This window comes from Ambystoma mexicanum, chromosome 14 (assembly GCF_040938575.1).
Source record: "Ambystoma mexicanum isolate Mex_15411 chromosome 14, UKY_AmexF1_1, whole genome shotgun sequence".
Taxonomy (NCBI): Eukaryota; Metazoa; Chordata; class Amphibia; order Caudata; family Ambystomatidae; genus Ambystoma; species Ambystoma mexicanum.
This window is the reverse complement of record NC_090940.1, coordinates 560,823,327-560,841,801: the sequence shown is the minus strand read 5'-3', so window position 1 is coordinate 560,841,801 and position 18,475 is coordinate 560,823,327. Positions and strand designations below refer to the sequence as shown.

General features: G+C 51.1%; 1 protein-coding gene across 1 annotated transcript in view; it reads right to left on the bottom strand.

Annotated features, from left to right (window-relative positions):
* Window positions 1-16,713, bottom strand: part of ISM2 (isthmin 2) — a 67,435-nt gene extending 50,722 nt beyond the window's left edge. Inside the window, exon 1 of the mRNA XM_069637918.1 lies at window positions 15,023-16,713. Within this exon, the coding sequence (XP_069494019.1) occupies window positions 15,023-15,145 (123 nt within the window). The 5' untranslated portion in view covers window positions 15,146-16,713. The remainder of the gene's footprint in view (window positions 1-15,022) is intronic.
* Between the last annotated feature and the right edge of the window lie 1,762 nt (window positions 16,714-18,475).

Sequence of the window (18,475 nt, the reverse complement as noted above, 5' to 3'; positions counted from 1 at the left end):
CCAGACTCAGAGGACCCGTCCAGCAGCTCCAGAAGCAGTATCCAGCCAGCACACAGCGTTCCCTGCTAGGTTCTGACAACAAGCTTCCTAGGTGGGCAGTGCCAGAGAGTCTCTGGACAAAGGACAAGGCCACTGCCTGCTAACACCCTGATGAGCTTTGGGCCGTCCGCCTTCAAAGGACATGAGCCCTGCAAAGAAGCTACTATTAGTGCCACACAAGCATCATCCAGCGCCCATCTTCTTAAGGACAATTTCGAAACAGTCGAGTCCTCGAAACGCATCCGGTTGCACTGCTGACTGTTGTCACGCCGCAGTCACCAGTGCCATCCGAGACACCTCGACCAGCATTGCAGTTCCGCCAACCAGCACAGAGACCATAATTCTTGGACCCGAGCAGCCGTGCCGGACAGCCTGAAGATGTCCATCCAGCCTCGCTTGCTGAACTGCCTGCCGCCTGGTACCCACAACTGTCTTCATCCACTAACACTATCTCACGGGGCTGCAAAGCACCCTGGAACGGCCTCAGCGCTGTCAAGTGAGCACCAAGAACTTCTTCTGCACCAGGTACATTGTGGATCTGCCCCCCTGGTCCTTCTCTGAAGGCCCCTAGCGACAGTTACAATGCTTTGCCCCCTTGGTATTGAAACCAAATTACCTTGAACATTAACACTGATTGCTTTACCAACTACCCTCCTATCAGTATCCAGAGTTCATCCCTTTCCTTTGTGAAACTGTCTGTCCTCCGTGTTCCTTTACAGTGTGGGTTGTAATTGTGGTGTGCTAGAACTGTCTATTGTAGTAATAATAAAGTAGATATTTGTATACAACCTTGACTGGACAGTCCCTTTTATCGTTGGTTAATAATTGTGTTTTCGCTGTGTTGCAACTAACCAATGATCCATGACCTTGCAGAGATAAGACTGCTGTTCTGTCCACGTTACCAAATATTGGACAAGGAGGTCTTATAATTCACTTGTATTCCAATCTGTTCAGATCCCTTCTGGTGTACTAGAGGTGTGGGGTTGATTGATGGTTTAGAAACCGATATTCATCCCTGGACCACTTGTGCACCGGAAAAACTGCACAGCAACCCACCCCCGCCAGTCACTCAGTGTCTGAATATCCCCCAACCATTTTCACACGGGCACCCCACCATACATTGAAAGTGACTAAGGACCCTCCCTCGTTGTTAGTTGGGAGATAAAGGGTAGGGGTGTGTTGCATGTCACAGTAATTGCAGGGTATTTTATTTAACATCACCCCTAGAAAAGGCCCATTTTATTATTTTCTTTGGTCCTTTATATCTTGCTTATTGTCAGCCTCCTCCAGCTTCTAAGCACTTAAACAGGAACTGAACCCATGTTGCACTGCATCCTCTTGCTCCCAAAGCAAGTGTGTTGCCCTGGGCTACCCAACCAAATATATACATTTTTTGCTTAAGGGAGCAACCAGTGGTTTACTTCAAAGGTGGAGGGCAACTTCAAGTTAAATTAATTATCTCGCCTTGCATCTATCTACAGCGTGCCTGTGATGCAGGTCTGGCAGATCTGAGTCAGGTTACTCAGTGCCCAGGCAGGATTGGTGGCAGAAGCCACTGGGGCACACCCCTCATCACATGCCCAGTGGCTCACTGGATATGCAAAGCAGATGAACACTGATGAGATTTGTGTTCAGGCTGTGCTGTCACAGAATACTGCGGGCTGCTCTTACCCATTCCCAGCATGCTAGATCTAGCCCCCATACCCTACCTGTTGCTACAGTACCGGGTATGGCCTGCACAGAAGGCCCCGCCTCTGAACCCAACCATTCAGGCATTCTTCACTAATGGACTGACAGCCTGTTAGTGATGGTGGCTTCATGGTTTTTCCTGCATCCCTGTTATTTCTCCAGCTAACGAGTTCTAGATTCCAGGTGAAAAAAGCTGTGGCACATTTTGCTGCATTTACAACTGCCCTTTTCAGGTGCAACACAGATCTCTGCTCTTGGCACTGCCTCTTTGTACAGAGGCCCAGGGGTCGCAAAGCAGAGGGGGAGCCAGGGGTAGCAGCTGCTACCCCTGGCAACCCCCAGAGGACGTCCCTGCCAACACCTTGCACAATAGCCAAAGTGTATATTACAGTGAAACCAAGAGTTGTGAACAAAACTAAAATTAAAACCAATGAAAGGCACTAGGGATATTCTGCGTTTATCCCTCGAGTTGTACAAATGTATCAAATCTTGCACCCACAGAAGGAAGATGGTGTGCAACCAAAGTAACTTTCATACGCAGTTGTGGCACATATAAGCACTCAATGCTTACTTGTTCATGAAGTTGCAAAACCAGCAAAGAAAACCACTTCTTGGCTAAAAAGTGCACAATAACCATAATTAAAAATGGCACAGGCCACGTCCCTAGGAGAACCGAATCCACAGCACAGGAGGACATAGAAGTAGTACCAGGGGCAATGCTGCACATGGAGAACCCTGGCAAATGGAAATTGGTAACATATACTGAGGGGGCGCCGATCAGCATTCAGTTAATTACAGGCTTCATGCGACCCATGCCCGGCCTCAAGTGAGAAGTCACCTGAAGGCCGTCGGGGCGATCTGACTTGTATTTCTGAGTTCCTTTTTGAAGTTTTGCTTTTTTACGTTCGTTAGTCCAGTTAAAACCTTGGTTGGCACATGGTTCCAGTCGTATGCAAACTCATGATGGTGGTTGAAAGTCACCTGGCCCCTTACCCCTCCATGGAAGACACCGTCCCTGGAGATATCACATTACCTCATCAGAATTTGGAATTTGTGTCACTTAATGTCAAAGGACTGAACTCCCCAGTGAAAGGAAAGTAGATTTTACTACGCCTGAGGGACTTAAACGGTTCAGTGATCTTCCTGCAAGAGACCCACTCCTCCCTTCGGATTTCCCTTGCCTACGGAACAAAAACTTCCTGGCTTCCAGTGGTTCAAAGACTGGGGGAACAGCTATCCTATTGGCGAAAGGCACTTCATTCAAGGAGCTGTACACTATACGAGACCCAGGACGACGATATATCGGAGTTAAAGGTATGTTACTGGGCCAGATGTATTCCTTAGTCTCGATTTATGCCCCCAATGAGGGACAAGAACAATTTCACATAGATTTAGAAAGCCGTAGTCCTTCCCTTCCTGGAGAGTCAGGTCATCATTGGGGGTGACTTTAACAGGGTCCCTGACCCAATGATGGACAAGACCCATGACCCCTCGGCCAGAGATTTCAGGATTGCCTTAAGTATTCTTCACTTCTTCAAGTCCCTGGGGGTGGTGGACTCTAGGAGAGTGGTACACCCAGGGGAACGAGACTTTACCTTTTTCTCTCATGTCCATCACTCCTCCTCCCATGTAGACCTAATTCTAGTGTCCCCCCAACGTATGCCATATATCAACGAGGTGTCCATTGCCCCCAGGGTGCTCTACCATCATGCCCCTGTTCTCATGCAGGTTAGAGTCGGAGACCCAGCCCCACCCCCTAAGCCACAGTGGCGACTGTATCACCCAATCCTAAATGACATGGCCCTTACGGACGTGGCTGCTACAGCAATACAGGACTATTTCCGGGAAAACCCCACCGAACTCACGTTGTTATGTTATGTTATTTTGCATTTGTATAGTGCCTTATTATATACCGTTGGTATGATCTCAAAGCGCTGTGGATTGAACGCCCTTGGGGACCATAGTCTAGGTCAGTGGAGATAGTAGGGTAGTAAATAGTGCTTGTGTGCACTCAGTATGTGCGCAGCCAGTGCGGTTTACGTGGTGTGTAGCTGCATTCTAATGCTAGGTGTGGTGCCGTGGTTGTGTGAGGTCAGAAGATTGTGTGCAGCAAGGCCGATGACCTCAGAGTTTGCATTCTGGCGGTGGTGGAGCTTATGTATGAGATTATGTGCGCAGCTTGGCTGATTTTTACGTGTGGTATAGCTGCATTCTAAAGACTGTTGAGGTGTTCCTGGTGGTGTGTAGGTATGTGTGCAGCTAGGCCGAAATTGATCGAGGGCTATAGCTGCATTCTATTGTTTGTTGGTGTGGAGGAGTGAGTGAGCATATCGGTATGTGTGAGCGTCTGTGCGGATTAGTGGGAGAGCCCTATTTCAGATGACCTTCCAGTGCCCACTGAGCTGATTGTATCTATCCTAAAGGTGCGCAGCATTCGTTTGCCAGGAGAGATTCTCAGTCTAGCGCAGAGTTTGTTCTGATTACAGGGCTGGAGTTTGACGTTCCCCGTTTGGCAGTGTCATCGGTGTTGAGTGGCCCTATTCCTAATTTTTATTGGGTTAAGTGAATTGCAGGTCTATGGTCATCCCTGTGTTTCGTTGAGTCTTCCATTGTTTATTAGGAAGATACCTTCTCATTGTCCAGTTACATCCGGTTCTGTTCTATCAGACTTACGAGTCCTAGCTAGATTCGGTAACTGGTGGTCACTGGACGTTCTTTTCTATTGGACACATGAGTACATCCTATGTATGAAGACCGGTACTCGTTATGCCCGGAGGTCAGGCAACAGATCAGGGGTGATGTAAGTGGTGTGTCTGAACTGACAGCGTTATATGCAGCGGGGGTTAGCGTGTTCCTGATCTGGTGTGCGTTGAGACAGGTGGCAGCACCTCGATGTCACTATCGGAAGCTTACCATGCCCGATTCCTGCCCTGATTCAGAGCATATTCCCTTGAGGTGGAGCAGAGTCAGTCCATTGCTGAAGCTCGGTTATAAGTGCCAGTGGGCCCATTTTCCGGGTCCCGGGTAATAGTTTATAGCGGGTGGATGGGCATTCCTGTCGTAGTTTATGATTTGAATTGCTGAATTATATCTTAGCATTGTCCCTTCCAAGAGCTCAGAGTGCTGGGGGGCTCACCTGATTAGAGAGCGTATCACATATCTGCATGAAAAAAAGAGCAAGTCCAACCCAAGCATGCTTGATACAGCGCCCCAGGTGAAGGAGTTCAGGAGTGCCTGGCATCAATTCCCACGGTAGCATGCCTTAAATAGAGACCACCTTGGCTAATCTTGACAATTCTATCTAAAGGTGACGGACGCATGGCTAATAAGTGCCAGTCGGCCCATTTTCCAGGACCCGGGTAATTGTTTATTGTGGGTGGATGGGTAATCCTGTCATAGTTTATGGTTTGAATCGCTGAATTATATCGTATTATTATATCTCCCTTCTGAGAGCTAAGAGTGCTCGGGAGCTAATCTGATTGGAGAGCGTAGGTCATATCGGCGAGAGAAAAAATAGCAAGTCCAACCCAAGCATAGTTGATACTGCGCCCCGGGTGAAGGAGTTCATGGTATCAATTCCCAGGCAGATCAGGGTAGCATGCTTTCAACAGGGACCACCTTGACTAATCTTCACAATTCTACCTAATTGTGACGCATTTCCATGAAAAGATTGAATAGAAAAAACGGAGGCAGAAAATGCTGAATTGTTTTATTCGAATTTAGACTTCAAATGCGGGGTGACCCCTCACAGCCCCAACATTCCCCCTACCCTAATATACCCCGTTAGCCCACTGCCCGTCTATTAATTTGCTGAAAAGTCAAACAAATTCGAATAAACAAATTCAGCATTTTCTGCCTCTGTTTTTTTTATTCAAATTTTTCCGCGGATACCAGAAAACAAGTCCCATTACATAGAGTGATTTGCCCAGGATCAGAAAGTTTGGTCAAGTTTGGAAGCCTGGCGGTGAGCCTGGTTATTAATATTATTAAAGTATTTATTGAGCGCAGACCTAGCTTCGAGAAGCAATTGAGAGCTTTAAAATCATAGGGAGGAGAACACAGTGAGGGAAGCAGAGAAAAAAGGAACGGGGAGCTAACGGGGAGCGTGAGGGTGAGCAACTGGCAGCAAGGGATCTACAAGAAACCAGGGGGGAGACAGTGAGGAGCAGATCACAGTCTCGGGTAGGGTGGGGAATGCAGGGTGTGTGGACCTAGGTGTTAAGGAGGAGCCAATCCTTGAAAAGGATGGTCTGGAGCTCTTTCCTGAACTGTAGAAGTGATTGTGCAAATCTGATGTTGACATGGAGGAGGTTCCAGTGTCTTGGAGCGTAGACAAAGAAGGCCTGTCTCCTGGTTCTTTCTTTTTTTTCCTGCACCGGCGGCGGAGGTCAAGTCCGCACATGTCCTTACTTCTGGTGGATCGCAGGCCTCCGGAGATGCCGAGTTTCTCAGCAAGGTAGCCTGGGAATTCAGGGTGACAGCCTTGTAGCGGAGGCAACAGGATTCTGTTTGCTGTTTGCCTTATTTTAGGATTCAGACTGCACAGTCTGCCATTTCATCTTTAGGTTGGCACCAACATACAATATTATCTACAAGTATTGTCTCGGGAGGATAGCTCAGCGGCACGTGCTCGCCTGGGAAGCAAACGACACGAAGCAACACAGGTTTGAACCCCGGGTCCACGCTTAGAAACCTCTGGGTATTAAGGGCGCTATAAATAACCTATCATATCAAGTAGCCGGGCAAGAGTTAAAGTAGATTTCTGTGCAGGGGGTCCACTTCTGGATAATCTTGTGTTGGTGTCTCGGTCACAAGATTCATCCTCTAAGCTAGTAGGGACAGCACAGAAAAGAGCAAACTGTCAAAAAGTAGGAGTAAACGGACCCACTCCCGGTCAGTCCCAAATATCCCAATAGTCGGAAGTGAGGAAAACAAAACACTAAGACCCTCATTAGGGGGTAGCCAGAAAACCTGCCGGTAGGCAGCAAGTTTGCAGCAACCCCGTAACAGCCGTACCACTGCCTGATATCCCGGTGCCACCAGGATATCACAAGTAGCGAATGGTAAATAAATCCCCATTTCCATGGAGTCCCATGGAAATGGAGACACTGAAGCGACAGCACCGTTGCCAACGGTGCCCGTGCTTCAGTGAGAAACATGCCGGTAGGGACCTGAAAACCTACCAGGTCAGGCCTGCCGGGGGATCTGTGCCCCTACCGGCATTCTCGTAGAATGGCGGTCCGGAAAGGGTGCGGTACGTTGCTACCGGTACCCTTATTTCCAGACCGCCATACTCGGAATGAGGGCATAACTCACTGACAGTGCTGCACATGTACACAAATGTTACCAACAATATGCAGAAACAAAGCTTTCAAGAGGTCCTGGGTAAGCAATGGGACGTTGTACAATGCGTGGCCATTAGCTCATGTCGTTTTGTATTCTTGTACATTATTTCTAGTTCTGTGTGATAATGTCACCGTGAAAAAATCGTCAGGCATGTGACTTTTTTCCTGACCTCTACAATTTGTTCCCTAAATATTCTATGAGGGGTATAATTATATATTATTATCTCCAATCCTAGAATATTTGGGGAAAGTGTGTGATTACCTGGTGGGTGCATTTTTAGGGAAATGTTGCAAATTGGCGGCCATTTTCACAGCGACATTATCCCTGTGTACGTATTTATATTTTTATATTCCCCACTTTAAATGCAGGACTACAAATACCAGAAAGCAATGCGATGAGAGCCGAAAGGCCAGATGAGCATCTTTCACTTGCCATGCGCCAACTCAAGTACCCTTTATGCTCTCTCCTAGGATCGGCAGGTGGGACATCAGCTTTTCACAGCCAGTTTGTTACAGTCTGGAACTTGTTATCTATGATGTGTATACAATCGCATTCCCACAAACAAAACGCAATCAATTACTGAAATTAAGTGCTGTTTTTCAGTGTGAGAAAATGGTTTTTACTTTTCAGCTGAGTCTATTGTTTAGACTCTAGAGGGTGTAAGCCGTAGCCTGATCTTGCAGGAACAGTCCCTTCTGTAAGTGCATAAACCATCCTCTTCAGCAGTTTACTCAGCAGGTGGAGATTTCACTCAGATGTGTAAATGGTCATACAGCTCAAGGAGAACACCAGATTTGCCCATACATGGCAACATTATCCCTTTCAGAGGTGCTAGTCCGGTCCTAGTTTTAATTTTGCATCCTGGGACTTGTAGTCCTGCATTTATAAACTGGGAAATCCAGCGTGCAAAGTTAAAATCAGGACTGGATCAGCGTCTCCCAAATGGAATGGATAATTGTGGCATATATGATTGTCTCCTGTGGGACTACACGCAAAGCATTGCGAAACTCATTTCGTACATAGCTCGCATCCAGAGGGGCCCCGGCCATCCCGATTTGGTATGGGCCAGGCGACCCTCCAACCCCCCCCCCCCACTCCCCCCACGCTGTCGGATCCAGTGTCCTTGCCTTGCCTGCCCCCCATCACTACCTGCTTGCTAATCCAGTATCAGGGTGGAAAAACAGCTGCGCCATTTTACCTAAATCCTGCCCCGCAGACCCCCACCCCTCATACCCTTCAAATCGAGATCGTGGGGCCACAGGCAGCTCCCTCGGTGCACCCCCATCGTGCTCCTCAACACTCACTAATATTCCAGGGGCGGGGGGGAGGGGGGTAGCTCTACCAATGCACGTCAATTCTGGTCTGCAACACCTCCGCCATCTCCGTGATGGAATGCACTCAGCTCTTGCAGTGCCCCTGAATCCAGCCCTGCAGCGCCATGACTCATGGACTTCAGGGGCCTACACAGAGCACTCATTGATATTCCAGGGGGGGGGGGGAACCCGCACAGCTCTGCCAATGCACGTCAATCCAGCCCTGCAGCGCCATGACTCACGGAGTTCCGGGGCCTACACAGAGCACTCACTGATATTCCGGGGGGAAACCCGCACAGCTCTGCCAATGCACGTCAATCCAGCCCTGCAGCGCCATGACTCACGGAGTTCCGGGGCCTACACAGAGCACTCACTGATATTCCGGGGGGAAACCCGCACAGCTCTGCCAATGCACGTCAATCCAGCCCTGCAGCGCCATGACTCACGGAGTTCCGGGGCCTACACAGAGCACTCACTGATATTCCAGGGCGAGGAAACCCGCACAGCTCTGCCAATGCACGTCAATCCAGCCCTGCAGCGCCATGACTCGCAGATTTCCGGGACCCACACAGAGCCCTCGCTGATATTCCAGGGAGGGGGAACATCTCGTCAATGATAGAATGCACGCAGCTCTTCCAGTGCACCTCCATCCTGCCCCGCGGTACCCTGGCTGGCCGAGTTCTGGAGCCTACACACAGCCCTCTCAATGCATCTCCATCGCCGTGCGCGGCAGGGCCCACTGGCATATTTCTGGGCAAAGATTCGAGCACGGGGGGAGGAGGGGTCTACCAATGCATGCCGACTCAGACATGTGGCATCCCTCTCATGGCAGCACTGAGAACCATAAACTCTCAGTGCAGGGCTCCGCTCGTGCACCTCCTTCGTACGCTTCAATACACACCGGTGTCCCTGAATGGGGGCCGCGGCACGGCTCTGACAATGGACGTTCAACCTGATCTTTAGCGCCCCCTGCCACCCCAATACTGGCAATCTCGCGCAGCACTTTTGGGTCGCCTCAATCCTAACTAAATAACCAATGCAGCTTGAGCGCCTCCAGAACCATCACTCACCATTCCTGCCAACAGATGGAACCCGGGCATCTCACACGCGCGCCGGGCTGCTGGAAGGTTTCGCGTAACATGTATTACGCGCTGAAAGCAGATGTCGCGTAGCAAAACTGCAGAAACGCTGGCGCCACTTGGACGCGACGGCACCGCCCCGCTGTCCCCGCAATGTTTATAGGGCCAGCAAAGGACGCCTCTTAAAGGGTTTGGGATGTTCTGACGCGCTGGGTGCACTGCGGGTCACGTCTCTCCTTGCAAAAGAGATGGCAACCCACGTTTTAATATGTGCCATCAGATGTAGATGTAATGCATTGTGGTGTTCAATAGCGCACATATGCCATTTCGCCGGCCTCATGGCGCATTGATGAAGGAGCAAAAGCAAAACCGTGAATCAATAAGGCCCCTTTTGGGGATATTCTTTAGACCTGAAAAGGCACCCCCAAAGAAACTAAAGTCTTGCATAGATGTCATCATATTTAAGTAGCAAGCTTTGACAATGCCAACAGTTTAGGCTTTGGTGTGGACATCGGATAGACCAGGCACTACCATAATGGTACTAACTGGCGATGAATGGTACCAGCTATTGAATGGTGCCAGTAACTGGGCATCATATCAGACCCTGGCAAATGCCTATTGGTACACAAGCCAAAACGGATGTCTTTGACAATGCTATTTTTTAACAAGACTTCGGTGAAGGACACACACCTGCTGCTAATAAATGAACTGGCTGAAGGAACACTCAGCCACACTTGGTCAAAACATGTGTATTACACAAGTAGCGCCTTTGCCGCTCCAGTTAAGCAAGTAACTCTCTGAAGACGGCTTTGAAATAACACTGGAAGGCACTGTGGAGCACACAGTTTGATGTTACTGCTTGAGCAAACTAGCTCAAAGAGATCCCAGAAGGATGTATTTTGAGCGTGGAGAGGCAGGAAGTGGATGATGGTGATTGGGCCCACACAATACCTGCAAAATGTGTGTCCCTCCACGTATTCCAGCTCACTCTTAGCTGCACTGTAATGCAATAAGTGTGGCTTATAGGTGGCACTTCCAATTCCACGCCAGAACTAAGAAGAATTGGCAAGGCCAACAGTTTCAGCTTTTGGGTAGGCATGGGAAAGGCACTTACAAGGCACTGCCACAGTGGTATGAACTGGCCATTGCTGGCAGCAGCTGTAAAACGGTGCATATAATTGTAGTGCCTGGCACATGCCTAATACTCATACACAAGACAAAACTGTTGGCTTTGCCAGTGCTTGTTTTTAACAGGATTTAAGTGAAGGACACGCCTGGTGCTTACAAATCGAGTGGCTGAGGCAGACCTGTTTAGGACATTTTTATAAACACCAGTAGTGGGTTTACAACTCCAATGAAGGCATTAACTCTTAGAAGACTGCTTTGAAAAAAGAATGGCGGGCACTTTGAGTGTCAAGTTTGATGGTAAGGCTTGATTAAAGCTAGCTTAAATAGTTCCCATGGGGAGGTGTTTTGCGTAGCGAGGGACAGGAACTCGGTGGGGATGTCCGTAAGGATTAGCCGTAGCAATGGGTGGGTAAATAACCAAACACCTACAAGCCGTGTTACCCTCCTCACGTGCCATTTCTCCCTGTTTGTACTCGAATGCTATAGTTTCAGGTGATGGGTGGTGCTTTAGCGCCACCTTGTAGCCCAAATAAGAAATGACAGCATTGTGGTGCCTTGGAAGTATCCCCAATTTCGACACGCTGATAGCACGTGGGTTGCCTGTGATATCTCGCTGTATCCCCAATCCAATGGCTCCCGTCTTTCACTTTGATCTCAGGCATGAAATAAGGAGGGCAGGAGCAGGCCACCCAACGGGCCTCTTGCACTGAAGTCATGCAATACCAGTGTGTTAAGACTGGGCGCAAATCCTCTTCCAGAATGTACACGGAATGTTAGGGTTTCCTTTCTGAAAACCTCGACCTCCTGTGGCGGAGCCACTGAAGGAGGAAACATGTCATTTCACGCTGCGGATACAATAAGTTAAGGCCCTGCTGGCTCTCAAGATGTTTTGGGCTAACATGCCCATCATGTCTAGCCATTGACTAGGATGATTAGGAATGATGGGAGTTGTAGTCCGAAACATCTACAGAGCCAAAGGGTGCTGACCCCTGAAGAGGCGCTCCGAGTAATCTCTCCTAGTACAGGTATCCTCTCACGCTGCCGATACAGTAAATGAACAGGTGATCTCTCTCCAAGCACAGAGGTCATGTCATGCTGCCTATACCATGAATAGGCGCTGGGGGAGCTCGCTTAGATGCCATCTCACTGTCTATACAGTAAGTTAATAAGCACTGAGGCGGCCGCCTTTCATCTCACGCTACCTATAGAGTAAGCACTGGGGATGCTGTCCCTTATGGGATAGCTCAGCTTCCTCTCATGCTGCTGATACAGCATGTTAATGCACAGTTAACTAAAATGGCGGAGGGGGTGGGGGTTGGGAGAGGAGACATGAAATCGAAAAAGAAAGGGGGCCCTGCCAAAAGAGGGGGACAAAATGGTTTGCCATTAAAGTGTGGGGCAGGGCAAACGCTTATCCCCCTAAAAGTATGCCCATGCATTTCTGGGTGCTGCCGCTAGTGGCAGGTGTGCTAGCACGCTGGCATGGTTACTCGAGTGGCTCGCCAGATGTTTTGGACTACAACTCCCATGATCCTTCACCACTGGCTGTGCTGGCTAGAGCTGATGAACGTTCAAGGGCAAACTGGCATGACCCGTAAGCCAATAATAATAATGTGAGCTCTTATATAGCGCTTAATAACATACTCCTCCAACTTCTAAGCGCTGTGACAGGTACTATTAACCAATGTGTGATGAGATGTGATTTTAACCACTTAGGAATGATGAAATACTAAGACAGTCCTGCCTGGGACCATCTATCCCTGGTTTTAACATCACACGCTGCCCATGCGATTGCGGCTAGACACTGGTTGGGGGAGGAGGACTGGGGGGGATGAAGCTTGTGCTTTGGTGCGGTGCAGTGCCTACATGAATAGGTTTCTCAAAAGTTTAAAGTACTGCAATCACTCGCTTGTAACACCCTCCCACAGAAAAGTAGGGCGCAGCATAAAACTGTACTCAAGTGTTAAGAACCTGAACCCGATTGCAGGAAGGCATTCAAAGCACATCATCACCCGCCTGCTGGACAGAATCAGTGCCACTTGCAGCACTGCACTGCACCGCACTGCACCAAAGCACATCATCACCGGCCTGCTTGACAGAATCAGTGCCACGTGTAGCACTGCACTGCACCGCACCAAAGCACATCATCACCGGCCTGCTGGACAGAATCAGTGCCACTTTCAGCACTGCCCTGCACCACACTGCACCAAAGCACATCATCACCTGCCCGCCGGACAGCATCAATGCCACACGCAGCACTGCACCAAAGCACATCACCCACCTGCTGGACAGCATCAGTGCCACTCGCAGCACTGCACTGCACCAAAGCACACCAATCACCTGCCTGCCAGACAGCATCAATGCCACATGCAGCACTGCACCGCACTGCACCAAAGCACATCATCACCGGCCTGCTGGACAGAATCAGTGCCACTTTCAGCACTGCCCTGCACCACACTGCACCAAAGCACATCATCACCTGCCCGCCGGACAGCATCAATGCCACATGCAGCACTGCACCAAAGCACATCACCCACCTGCTGGACAGCATCAGTGCCACTCGCAGCACTGCACTGCACCAAAGCACACCAATCACCTGCCTGCCAGACAGCATCAATGCCACATGCAGCACTGCACCGCACTGCACCAAAGCACATCATCACCCGCCTGCTGGACAGCATCTGTGCCACTCGCAGCACTGCACTGCACCAAAGCACACCAATCGCCTGCCCGCCAGACAGCATCAATGCCACACGCAGCACTGCAGCACACTGCACCAAAGCACATCATCACCCGCCTGCTGGACAGCATCAGTGCCACTCACTGCACCGCACTGCACCAAAGCACAGCATCACCCGCCTGCTGGACAGCATCAGTGCCACTCGCAGCACTGCACTGCACAAAAGCACACCATCACCCGCCTGCTGGACAGCATCAGTGCCACTCGCAGCACTGCACCGCACTGCACCAAAGCACACCATCACCCACCTGCTCGACAGCATCAGTGCCACTTGCAGCACTGCACTGCACCGCACCCAAGCATACATTAAACTGCACTGTGCTCTACTGCACGAGCTCAAAGTTCAGCCCCAGTTCGTCCACAGAACACCACAAATCGTGCCCATGCTTTTCAATCTAGGCATGCACTCATCCACAGGACAGCACTGCATACAATAAACAGCACCCACTGCGCTGCCCTCCCACTCCATGGACTCGCTCCTAGCACATAACTCCCCCACCCACGCAATGCACTGAACAGCGTAAAAGCGCAGTGCAGCACTTCACCACACTGACTGCACCAACTGGACACTCCCTCGCACCTCACACTCCTCTTCCCCATCTGCCCATCACAGATTCAGGGGCTGCGGTTACTCAAGGCACGAGCCTAAAACTCGCCCCGCATAAGCCTCGGCCCCCAGGAGACTTCGGTGGTGGCAGCTGGTGCATTGTTGCTCTTCCGCACTGCACCAATTTACACTACAGTACTGCACTCCCGTACCTCACGCAACACGGCACTACAGTGATTACACACCCACACACAGAACCTCCGTGCCTACAGACTATCGCTATGTTATGTCGGTGGGATTTATAAAGCGCATCGCAACCATTCGCATGGTCTCCAGGCGCTTTGGCGATCTGACAGTAAGGGAAGGGGTGGGTGTGTTAGTGGAAGCAGAGAGGGGGCGCGAGTGCTTTGCTGCTGTGTTGGGAGGTTAGTTCGAAAAACAGTTCCTCTGTATGGGCCTTCTTCGTGTTGATGGATATGTAGTGCCTTGAGTCCGTAAGGCAGGCCTTGGGAGCTTTGGCCTTGTTGAAGCTCCTTAAGCTATCGGGGGAGGTGTGGAGTTCTGCCGTGCGGTGTCAGTGTGGCGGGGCTTTATGGGTGTGCATGCATGCCATGGTTGGTTGGCGTGTGGTGTGTGTATGCAAGACTATGGAGAGTTTTTGTAAGGGTTGCACGGCACTGGCAGCAGTGTGCCCTTAAGCCCTGCACTGCATTGCCCACCAACCCTCCAAGAGCATAACTCGACAGCACTATACTTCACTGACCGCACAGAACAGCAGTGCGGTCATATCAGCGCCCACTACCAGGTCGGCTCCTTCGAGCAGCACTCAATGAACAACTGAGAGCGCAGGCGCTGCGGCGCTCCGGGGAACCCCTCTCTGCTTGGAGACGACCGCTGTGCCCACAGACCTTAGCAAGGGGCAGTCCACAGAAAAGATAGCAACACATATTGCATCACGGGTGCTTTTTGGGGTACATGTCTGACTAAACTCCGTGGGCATTCCCCGTTTTCTGACAAGATCTATACAAAACCGGTTTCCCCGTGAAGGTGAGCGTGATGTGGCCAAGATAACACGGCGCGCCGTGCGGTCATTGGAGTATAACACAGAGGGCGTGAGAATAGGCCCAGGAGAGGGACTTACCTCCGGCAGTCCAATGCTCCCCCGCCGGGCGCTGTTACTCCGGGAGTCCTTCACTGGCAGCCCCCTCCCCACGGACAGCAGGGTGGTGAGCAGGGAGAGCAGGCAGAAGCCGAGAAGAGACATGTCCCCCGCAGAGCCGATATAGCGCCGAACTGCCCCGGGGTAGGAGGAGGCAGCAATCACCCGATACAATCCTGGGTAGAGACTACTCCTCTCCAGCCAGGAGCAATCGCGGGCAAGGCCCGTAGACACCAGCAGGCACCATTCCAAACAATCCGGGGGAGGGGGCCGCAGATACAATCCAGACAAATCCAAGGGGGTGGGGGCTGCAGATATAGCGCAGTCCAGTCTTCGGGTGGGGTGGATAGCAGACAATCGGTAGTCCCGACACCAGCGGATGCTCGCAAACACCCCTTGTGGGAGGGGGTAGGGGTTGGGGGGGGGCACACACCAGCTCTTACACTGCCGTACAACACGTTGTTGCACTATAGGCGAGGCCCCCCTCCCTCACTCCGGCAACCCCCACGCTGGATTCAGGCAGCTGGGCAGAAAACATCCGCAGAAAACCAAAACCGCTATGTTGTTTCCACTGCTTGGCGTGCGTTTCCCGTCACTTCTTCAGGGTTTTCCATAGTTTGCCTCGCGTGTCTCGGAGTTTTCCGCCCAGTGCCCGGCTTTTGCACAGGTGTTCCCGTTTTCCTCACGTTTCCACAGTTGTGCCCATTTCTCCCCTCCCCTGCAGGGGGTTGGATCCCTTGCAGTTCCAGTGACAGGAAATTAAAAGCAGAGGCCAGAAATTCACGGGGTGGAGCCTGTGCACCCCATGCGGCGAGAAGGGCCCTGCCCTCCCCGCGGGGGTCCTCTCCTCCTCTGCGCCCCGGGAGCTCGCTTCTTCGGGGGTGTCGCCTTCCCGTGTTTCCGCCACAAAACTCCTCTTCTTCAGGGTCCGCTCTCGCCTGCTCTCCTGTGACCCCCGGGACCTTCCAACGCAGTGGGTCCCCGGCCTTGCAACTTCACTTCACAGCCTGTTGCATTCGTGCTCAACTCACCCCGCCCCCCCTCAGCAGTGAGCTCTATTTTCCAGGGCTTGCCGGGTCCTACCACTTCGCTGAAGGGAGCTCTTTTCTTCCAGAGTCATTGCCCCCCTTCCTGCGTGGAACTCACTCCTTCAGCCTGTGGCTGTTCGGTCACTTTCTTCTCGTCACCTGACTGGAGCGCCCCTTCGCGTAGTCAGTGCAGCACTGAGCTCACTCTTTCAGTCTGTTGCAGTGCTGTCTCACGCTCTCTTCGCCTTCCCTGCAGTGAGCGCAGCACGGAGTTCACTCCTTGAGTACTCTCCTGCTCATCAGCACGGATCTCGTTCCCGCTGTCTGTTGCTGTCCTGTCACCCTCTGCTCATCCTCCCCAGCACGGAGCTCACTCCTTCGGCCGTTCACACATTCAGTGCAGCAGGGCGCTCACCCCTTCAGACTGTCCGGTCATGTCCCCCTCGTCACCCGAATGGAGCTCTCCCTCCACACCGTCAGTGCATCAGGGCGCTCACTCCTTCTGCCTGTTGCTGTCCTGTCACTCCCTGCCCCTCGCCCCCCGCACGGAGCTCGCTCCTCTCTATGCAGGGTCCCCTCCTCCGCTGCGGGGGGAGCCTCGGCCTGCTGCCGGCCACTCCCCTCTGCCCCAGAGCCGCCTGCCTTTCTCTGATGGCGAGTTCAGGGATTCTCTGGTCCCCTGCGCGCCTCAGCAATCTGTCCCCGAAGCGCATGCAGGACCCTGAAACTAATCCCCCTCCTAACCCCTCTCCGACCACGGGCTTCCCGTGGGGGGCCCAAGAAGTCCCCCACCTGCACGCGAGGTCCCTGTAAAGTAGACTCAGCCTTCAGCTCTGCCAGAGTTGTGGTAACTTTTTTTCTGTGCCGATTTATTTCGTATTTATCTTATTGTTCTATGTTGCCCAAAAAGGGCATTGTTCTCAAGTTGAACACATTTTTATTAACCCATAGATATGTTTCTGGTTCCATAAGCCACACACTCGTGATTAGTGGTCCTCACACCCCCGCCTCTTTGCAGATAGTATTGTCTGGAAGTTAATAGATGGAATTGTCCTGAGGTCCAAGTCATGCAGAGCACGTTTGGGCTGTGTGAGCAATCCTTGGATGTCGTCCCCTTCTCATGTAGCCAGGGCGGTGCAGCCACAGTTCAATAATTCCCCTTGGGGGGGGGGGGGGGGGGTGAGGGGGTGCACTGCCGGAGGATCAGATGGGGAGCGAACAACCTCATGTGATGAGGAGATGACACCATAGGAGCGACAGAAGTCTGTCCTCCCTTTTTATACTGAGACGAAGAAGATGCAGAGCGCAGAAGATCAACCTGCGGAACGCAGTGCAGCCTATTCAATCTGCCTGAGCCCGGCAAACAAATAAAAAGTGAAGAAGGACTTACAGCAGAAACCAGTCCTTCCTGGAGGAGCCGCGAGGAAGAGTACCGAGTTTGCTGTACCTGTGAACGCCAGGACGTCCGAGAAGAGCTCCGGAGCTGCCCCCAAAGTACTGGACGGAAGGCGATCCCATGGGATGGGAAGCAACACAACTCACGGAAGGAAAGTTGGTGCTGCGGAGCCCCTGCAGACCAAGCCGGGCCACTGGAAGCAGCAAGAGTACTGTGGCTGAAGGAGGAGTACACCAAGTCTACCTAGAAGGAGAACGGCTAAAGCCAGGCGAATCTGACACTCACACCCATATAAAAAGGACAGTTGGTGAAGAAGGTAGTACTTGGTTGGAGAGTATACAAAGTCTAGCTGAAAGGAGAATTGTATTTGCTACGAGAGTCTGGATCTCGCACCCATATAAGAACAGTTGTAAACTCCTCCTCTTAACCACAGTACTGGGGAGAAGAGTAAACCCAGTTGGCTGTGTAAAAGGAAGAGAAACCTTGGGATTGTGAACATTGTGACAAACCTTCAAGAAGGGAGATATTCTCTTATCTTAAGGAAGTGGAACCAAGAGAAAGTAGGTTCTTCCTCTTGGAACTTGTGAAATACTGTGAGAAGTCAAGAGAAGGGGAACATTTGTTTGATCCCTGTGGAACTTTGTGTTTCGAACTCTGAGAAGAAAAACCTGCTGAGCAGACAACCCCTTTGCATCTTATATATAGTTATTAGTTTGAGGGCAACAGTTAGGATTTTGACACAACAGTGGATTTATTTTGACATCCTGACGACCCCTTTAAGATTTACATTGAGGCAGGGAATCCCCTCTTAGTTTTAAGGCTAACATGGCATTTCCACAACCACATTTTTCCTCTAATAAAAGTCTATAACAACGATCTCTCACTACTGTACCCTCACACCTGTCAGGATTGGAAAGAAGACAGCGAGGCTTATGTCTTGATCAACCTTGAATTCTGAAATTACTGCATGTAAAAATTTAAGATGAGTCCAAAGTGCCAGCTTGTCATTAT